The 8,508-nt window shown below is 54.6% G+C and overlaps 1 protein-coding gene across 1 annotated transcript in view; it reads right to left on the bottom strand.

The window, feature by feature from the left end:
• Positions 1 to 1,771: 1,771 nt before the first annotated feature.
• P3H2 (prolyl 3-hydroxylase 2) overlaps positions 1,772 to 8,508 on the bottom strand; it is a 66,177-nt gene continuing 59,440 nt past the window's right edge. Inside the window, exons 9-15 of the mRNA XM_035544686.1 lie at positions 6,983 to 7,110; positions 6,287 to 6,382; positions 6,054 to 6,204; positions 5,419 to 5,536; positions 4,976 to 5,051; positions 4,022 to 4,162; positions 1,772 to 3,159 (exon numbers count right to left, since the gene is read on the bottom strand). Of these exons, the coding sequence (XP_035400579.1) occupies positions 3,067 to 3,159; positions 4,022 to 4,162; positions 4,976 to 5,051; positions 5,419 to 5,536; positions 6,054 to 6,204; positions 6,287 to 6,382; positions 6,983 to 7,110 (803 nt within the window). The 3' untranslated portion in view covers positions 1,772 to 3,066. The remainder of the gene's footprint in view (positions 3,160 to 4,021; positions 4,163 to 4,975; positions 5,052 to 5,418; positions 5,537 to 6,053; positions 6,205 to 6,286; positions 6,383 to 6,982; positions 7,111 to 8,508) is intronic.

Raw genomic sequence — 8,508 nt, 5'->3', positions numbered from 1 at the left:
GGCTCGGTGCAAACTCCATCTCCTTCACATCTCCTGGCCAAGTCTCTGCTCGCAGGCACTCGGCAGCTGTAATTCCACCTGGCAAATGTGTCCAGGCTCTGCCACCTCCCACCACCAGCACCTTGGGCTGGGAGGACCCTTGGATGGAGACTGGGCGGCCTTTAATGTTGCTGGGGAAACGGTGCCACCTGAATTGCCCATCACCAGAGCAGAGAAGAGAATGCAGCAAGAGGGATGCTGCTGCAAGGTGGGATGGAGCTGGGGGGGGGGGTCTTCAGCTGAGCTGGCTGCTGGCAGGGCTCGTCCCTGGGTCTCCAGTAGGCAGCAAAGCTGCTGTACGCCTCTGGGCTGTCAGCCTGGCTCCTGGAAATAAAGGGCACATACAAAAGGTCCGACTACATGGTGGTTTATAAGCCTATCACGCCCCGGGTTGGAACTAATGGGGGTTAGTCACCACCCAGCAGAGCTGCTGCAGACTGACATGTCCGCATGGCCCTGAGCCTCTGCAGCAACATCGGGGAGGTTCTGCGGCTTAAAATTAGCACCACAAAGCCTGCCTGGCTAATGCCCATGGTCACACCCAGGTTTTAGTAGCCTCTGTAGCCTCTGGTACACCACCAGCTCTAGGCGTTTCAGCCTTGACTGTGAATTCAGGAATTTGTAAATACCCGAAGGCATCCCTTTTGCCTGCAGCTTCCTCATGCTGCCGATGCCCAGCTGCCTGCACGGAGCACCCGGGTTAAGGGGTGACCACCCTGGGCTTGGGGACACGTGGCTCTCAAAGCAAACCCCAAATCCTCACTAACGAGGAGCTCCTGCACCGAGGAGCACCTCCCTTTGCAGCACTTCCAGGGCGAGTGCCGCACCCAAGCACACACACAACCTCTTACATTGTTTTCAAACGCTTCTGAAATCTATTATGTTATTTCCTTTACGAGGTCCCCCCCCCCCTTTCTTTTTTTGACTGTCATAAATCAACGCTGCTAATCCAGCCTGCATATATTGCTAGGACTAGGAGGGGTACGCTGCTATTAACAAGAAACCCAGACATTGTTTGTGCATCTCCATTTTCCAACCACACCTACTGTGGGTGATAGATCTGGGGCACATCTAACAAAGGGCCAGGGATCCTTTCGGAGGCTCAGCCAAGGCTGGAGGAGCTCAGAGCTGGCCCTGGAGCTGCCAGGCTTGCTCTGAAATGCACATCAGCTTCATTGCAGTGCCTCGGTATAGGCCATTTCTCAGTGGCCAGGCCACCCTGACACAAAAGAGACACAAAAGCCTACATTGCACTTCTGGTGCATGGCCCAGCCTTGCTCCCACCAGGCTATGGTGTATGAATAAACCTGGCGCCCACCTCTGCTGTTGCCACAGAAATAAAAATCCTCTTCTGAGCAAGACTTGGCTGGAGTAGAGAGCTGGCTAAGCAGCAAACAGGAAAAGTGCCTTTGAGTTGCTGCTTTCCTGCTTCCTGCAGCCCAACACCGACCGCAGGCAGCTCTTGGTGGCACAGAGAGGGACAAGTGGCACAGCCCAGGCTGCCTGGGGTCCTGCCCTTCCTCGGGATTTAGGGCTGGTGTCGCTTGTATTTGCTGTCAAGTCCCCAGAAGTTGCACCCTGTAATGCTCCCTCAGCACATGGGATGTGTGTTTCCGGGGCCAGGAACCCCAAAGCGAGAGGCACCATCACAAGACACCCTGCGCATACCCCAATCTCCCCTTCTCCTGCTTGGATAAAGAAAGACAAAGACAGGCCTGATGTTGTGTTTAGTTTAGTTTAGTTTATTTCCCCTGGATTTAGACACAGCTCTGGCTAACCACCGCAGCAGCAAACCAACCCCAGCCTGCAAGGGGAGCAGCACAAACTGGGGCCAAGGGCGCAGCAAGCAGGAGCCAAGCCTGGGAGGCAATAGTGTGGTGGGGACAGAGGACAACACCTGATTTAAGTCCTGGAAATGCCAGACCTGGCAGAGGGGAGCAGAAAAGGACTGAGAAAACACCAAGCCAATGCAGCAGGGAGCTAAGCAAAGCTGCCTGGGGAGGTGAGCTCCAGCCAAGCCCCCTGGGGTGCTTTCTGCAGAGGACAGCAGCCTTGCAGGAAATGCAACAACTAGGATTGCTGCAGCCTGCTTCTTCGGAACTGCTTTCTAGCAGCTGTTGGGTCAAAACGAAAACTGTCCCTGGGTCTGGGGTGCAGACAGTTCTGAGACTTCAGTGCTTGTTGTGACTCAGGTGGGGGCTGCTCTGGTCCCGTGCACAGGCGTTAATTTAATGGTGGGTGAGACACGATTTACTAGGTCAGCAGCAGGTGCTGGCAGGGTAAATTTCTTGTGCTAAGCAGCATGTGCTTTCACAGCAACACCCTCAGACTGTGTCAGAAATACTCTGAGCAAGTAGATGCTACCATGCCATAAACATCTGCAGCTTCTGCACCATCAGGATGGGAAGATGCAGACAGGGCACCCAGCATACAAAGCAGCATCATGACCATCCAACACCATGGCACTGTAACATCTCTGAGACTTGCAGCTGCTTTTGAACATGCACCTGGAAACCATGAAGTGTAACCTTGGGTTTTACCAGCAGCAGCAGGGGCTGGAAGCTCACAGGATGGGTGTGGAGCAGTTTCCAGGATGGGGAGAACAGCCACAACCAGTGCTCCAGTTTCTCCCAGGGCAGCACTGATGAGTCTTCAGCCAGCTCTTTGCAGGGACAGGGAGAGGGGTCCATCAGCACACCTCTGACATTTCTCTAGCAGAGGCTAAAGAGAAGCAGCATCTTCTGGCTGAGGAATTGAAAAAAGGGTGCAGTGGGCCTGAATGGGTCCTGAGCATTGCTAGGGAAGGACAGGGAACCTCAGCAGCAGAGTCAGTCCCAGCAGGAGATGCTGGCACAGGAATGAGGGGTCCCAGCAAGAGCTGTGCTAAACACAGAAGAGGCACTCCTGAAAACTCCACAATCATATTAACCTGTTAACTTATACAGCATCTCTGTACAAAAATAGAAAGGTTCTAATAAGATTAACAATATTAAATAAATATTTAATAGAAAAAGTCTTTGGCCTAGTTCATAGCTCATCCTTTGGGTTGATGTTCATTTCACTGGGTCCTAGATGCTCCTGGTCCAACATCGCGATCACTTCATCTGCCTGGATTCGCTCCTGCAAGAGGGCAAGGAAAGAAATCACAATAGCAGAGCTTCAGCGCCTGCCCTCAGCTCATTCAGCATCTCAGTCTGTTGGCAGCATCCACAGCAAACAGTTCATCTGAGGACCAGCAGTGCAGCCAGGAGGGCAGGACACAGCCTGGGACTTGTCCTGGGGATTTGCTGGACAGAAGGAGCCCAATCACTTTGCTCCTCAATACCTAATTCCCAAATGGATGGGGTAGAGCTGATGCACTGCAGGTCCCTTCTCACACTTCATTAGTGGCCACAGGCAACCATCTCCTCCGTGCCTACCAAGATTTCCAGCTCCCCGGGCAGGGCTGATCTCCTACCACACATGCACCAAGCATAGAGGAGCCGCAGCTGGCACCCAAATGCACAGACAGCAAGGTGCATGTCTAAAATAAGCTTCTCCCAAAATTTCATAGCCCACCAGCTAGCCCAACACGGGGCGCTCACAAGGCAAAGGCACAAGGGTTTGGTTTGGTCTTTTATTGCAGAAGGTGCTCCCGTTCATCGGGATGTTGGCCACTAGGTGTCAGAAATGGCCAGCCCCAGCCTTGCACACAGCCCTCCTGCACTCTGCTCAGCACCCCGCTCAGCACCCCGCTCAGCATCCCAGCCCTGCACTGCGTGGGCCACAGCAGGGGCACAGGGCCAGCATATAAAACTTCTCTGGGGTCTCCTAACAGCTCCTCCCTCCTCATGTCCTGGGGTGCCACTGATGAGAATGCTGCTGTGGGGAGTTTGATGGGAGGAAAATAGATGTGGTAGGACTGGAGACTAGGGATGCTCTGGGTCCCTCGGGGATGCTGGGTTCCCCCCGGCTCCCTTCATGTGGTGCTGGAGGGACTCACCAGCTCTCTGTAAAGTGGGTCCAGGGTAAACCAGAGAGCCACGGCACACCGCTGCCCTTTGGTAACTGCCTTCACCCCGTGGGGGTTCTCGCCGCCCGATGAGAAGCTGATCATTCGCCCGCACTTTGGCTTGATGGATGCCTGCAGGAAAATAGGCAATGACAGGGTGGTAAAGGGCGGCACGGCTGCATGGACTGGCTGTGTCTGGGCTCCCTGTGGGCCTGTGACCAGCTGGGTGTCTCTGCATCACCCCAGGACCCTGTGAGCTGCTCAGGAGGACATGAAGAGCTTTGGGCACAGCTCACAGTGTGTCAGTAACGCTCCCTTCTCTCCTTTGGGTCCACAGCAGGGATTCTGCAGGAGCTCAGGGACAGACGTGCCAACAAAACCAACCCTTGGGCACTGGTCTTGGGTAGACTCAATGTGCTCTCCAGCACCTTCCAGACTCCAGAGCCTCAGCACAGTGCCTAGACCCGGTGCCCAAGCACCGAGGGGGCACCCGGCCTCCCAAATGGCCCCATGCAGAAATGGGGGCTTGTGCCTGAGCCACATCCCTCTTGGGGACTGGTGGTCCACAGCTGTGACCCGCTCTGGAGCAAGGCCTAGGCCAGGCCAGGCTTTTGCATTGTGTCCCACAGCGCCAGGGCCACTGCTTCATGCAGGACAGGACTAGCCAAGGACAGAGGCACTGTGCATGCACTGAGGCATCGGCATCTCCTCATGTTTGGCCACGAGATGGGGTGGGAGCTCAGCGGTCCTCCAGGCAGGGGCAATTCTCAGCCTGCACCAGCAGCTTCTCCCTGCCGGTTGTCTCAGCCATCCCTCTGCCCGATGGAGGTGGTGCGAGCCCCGCATCTGCAGCTTGCCTGACCAGGAAGGGCACAGGAGCTGCCTCCGAAATTACCTCCCACCTTCAGCTCGCAGCAGCTCAGCCAGGAATTTACACCGACTCACCGTCACAGTTTTGGCATCCATCTCAGTGAAGATGAACTCGCCGCCTTCAAAATCTGCATTCATGTAGAGGAGGGCACTGGGGGAAGAAGCAGGAGAGCCCTGTGGAGGTGGCTTCTCTGGGGCTATCGTTCTGGGATGGGGACAAGCCTCTCTACTTGCTCTCCCATCAGCAGGCAGTTCTCAAAATGGTGGGACATTTGGATCACACCAGCTTTCACCCTCCTGTTTTGCACCCAAAAAAACCACAGAGGTACAGTACTGTAGTCCACAGCTGGGCCCTACAATATTGCAGAGCCTTTACAGTTAAACCCTGGCTCGAAGCTTAGCTGTGCCTGTTACCACCCAAAATGACCTGCTGGGATGTACCAGCTTTAGGGTTTACAGCCTTGGAGCAGCGTGCCCAGCCGTGGGAAGGGCACTGGGGGCAGCACCGTCCTTCCTACCTGTAATCCCGAAAGGTGTAGGCAGGAGGCTCCTTCCAGCACTCGTTGGCCTCGGGGTCCAGCAGGCAGTTGTCAGCATGGATGGGGTGGCTCAGATCATTCCTCCTCTCCTGCTGACCTAGGCAGGACCATGAGGAAGAAGGGGGAAGGAGATGGGGTGGATGAGATGGCAGTGCCATGCTCTGTGTGCTCTGATGTGGGATGGGGAGCTTGCCCAGCCCCACTCTGGGTGTTCACAGGTGAGAGGAGGAAAGGAAATGCTGGGGAGAAAAAGCCAAATCTGAGGAGTGAGATCTGCACAGCTTTGTTTGTTCGTTACTGTTGGGAAGAGAGATGGAGAGCTGGGGGAATGGAAAGGAGAAGGAACAGTGAGAGGGAGAAAGAGAAGAGAGGAGAAAAGAGGGAGAGTTGGAGACACGAACAGCAAGAGACATCCCAGAAGAGAGCTATCTGGGACAGCAGTGCCCACCTTTTGCAGCTGAGAGGACAGTGAGTTTGCCCAGCCCTCGGCCACCAGTTCAAGCACCAGACAAAACAGCCAAACTCCCCGACTTGTGTCCCCTCTCACCACACTGTCACCCCCCATGGGGGACTGAAACCCTCCCACCCGGCCTGGTGCCACCCCCGAGCCTCACCAGAGAGAGCGGTGCGGCACACCAGGTGCGTGTAGGAGAAGTAGAGCGTGGAGTTCAGCATGAAGTAGGACTCGACAATCCTGCGGGCCTTCTCACTGATGTCGTAGAAGAGCCGGGCGCTCTTCAGCGGGACGCGGCCCTCATAGCCGTACTGGGCAGGGACAAGGGGCGAGGGGGTCAGTGCCGTGCTGGCCGCGGAGGAGGGCATGGATTTGAGGGGGAGGGAGCTCTACCTTGAGGGCTTTGAGGACAGTGGCTCCTTCAAATCTCTCATTTGGGGTGTGGGGGGAGGTTTTGCCCCGGTAACCATCTCCAGCCAACATGATCCCCTGCAAGGAAAGACATGAACACGGGTGAGGGGTGAGCTGGTTCCCCAGGGGAGAAGGAGCTGCAATGGCAGCAGTTGGGACCTTCTTCCTAAAATACCCCAGGGCTGCATTCTCTGGGACAGGTAAGAGGGGTGGGAAGGTGCTGCAGCTCTCCATGAACACAATATACTGTGAAATGCTGGAAAACAGCTGCCCACCTCCAGACTGGGGATGTTTGAGCATCCTCTGTTCTGCCCCAGGCCCAGTCACCGACAGATCAGAAAGCTCCACCAGCCTTGTGGATGCACATCCACATCCTCTGGCGTTGTGTACAACATGGGGCAAAAAGCTCTCTCTGCATGCTCTCTGTCTTGTGGCATCCTTGCTGCACCATGTAAGGTGGACCAGCAGCTTCTTTGCTGGAGTTACTGGTGCCTTAAGTGTCTGACCACTCACCACTGGCATCACAGCATCATTTGCAATGCCCAGGAGCAAGGAACAAGCCCAGAGCCTCCCCATGAGCAGATAAAATTCAGGTCTGACAAGCAGAAATGCTGGTGAGGGCATCAAAGACTCATCCCATGGGGCAGTCACATCCCTCCCGGGGGCATTGCCACTCACACTGGCCACCCTGTGAAGCTCTCGGCACTGCTCCTCCGAGATGACGTTGTCCAGCAGTACTCGCTGGGTGCCATTCAGCTGCTGTGAGTTGTAGACAAACTTCACGTCGCTGTAGAGAAGTGGGCCCCCTGACGGAAAGAGAGACACAAAACAACCCTGCTGAACATGACCTGGCCTCATGGACATCTTGTACCATGGCCAAGGGCCAGCTGGAGTCACCCGGGTGCACTTCCAGGGAAACGACTTCACAGCAGAGAGCAGAGTTTGGCTTCACATCAACAACAAAAGAAACAGAAGCAATGGAAACACTCAAAGGTGAAATCAATTTGCTGCAAGAGCATCAGAGTTTTCCACTTTCTCATTAGCTGCGCCTTACAAACGCAGGGACTGCATCCCGAGAGCACCAGACCCTGACAGGACACGATGACAGACGCAGACACCAGCTAACCTGGCTCTCCTGCCTGGCAGCCAGGGTAAGCAGAGGCTCTGAGTTTCCATTGCATTGGCTTTGTGTGCTTTCACTGGCTTGGCATGTAAAGCCACTCTCTGCAAGTGTCACCAGGGAGGATTTTTGTCTTTTACCCTTGTAGAAAAACTGAGATGTGGGGAAGTTTGCATCAAGCTTTGCTTGTGCTCAGTCCCACTGGTGGCTGCTCTTGCATGCTGCCGGGCTCCTGAATGAGCCTCACCATGTGCAGGGTGAATGGGCAAAAGGCAGAGGGAGGTTAGCTCCTTGCAACAAGCTTTGGATTGATCCCCATCAAATTTGCCTGATCAGAAGAACATGGTGAGGCCACTAACTCACCACCTTCTGTAGCCTCTTCCTCTCATTTCCCCTAAGACAGTTGATGAAAGAATTGGCAATATCAATAAAAACCTAAACCAGGTGTTTCTCCAGGAGGAAGGTGAAGTCATGGGAAAAATTATCTGTTGTCACAGAGGACCGTAAAACAGAGGAAGCGGAGGCACTGAGCTCCTCTCACCATGTGGCACAATGAAGCTTCTCACAGGCCTGAAAGCAGAGCTCCGCCACCAGCCCACGGCTTCATTTCTAAAGAGTTCCTTGGAAACGGAAGAGATGGGACGTCCCTCACGTCCACTTTGTTGCACGATAATAGCCTTTATTATAAACGCAGCTGGATCAGAAACAGAGTGCTGCAATCCAAACTTCTGGCACACCCCAGCCCAGGGCTGAGTTTTCCAGCTGAGATGTTGCACGTAAAGATATAGACATAGGATACTGACATCGGCCACCAGGACCAAGCTATCAGAAGGAGATTTGAAAACGTCCAGGAGGTTTACGAGCTCCTGCTGACTGCCACAGAGCAGCCTAGGGAAGACAGCTGCTCCCTGCAGCGTTTCTGCCTCTTGTCCATCAGATGAACCAAGCTCTGCTATCTTGTATCAGGGCATGGACACTCTGGTAAGTCACAGCAGCCAGTAAACCTCACCTGGGTCAGTCTACACACAAAGAGAGGGGTGCTGCTTTTTTTTGCAAGGTGCCCAGATTCTTTTTGCACACAATG

Source organism: Cygnus atratus, chromosome 9 (assembly GCF_013377495.2).
Source record: "Cygnus atratus isolate AKBS03 ecotype Queensland, Australia chromosome 9, CAtr_DNAZoo_HiC_assembly, whole genome shotgun sequence".
Lineage (NCBI taxonomy): Eukaryota > Metazoa > Chordata > Aves > Anseriformes > Anatidae > Cygnus > Cygnus atratus.
This window is presented reverse-complemented; position numbering and strand designations above follow the sequence as displayed.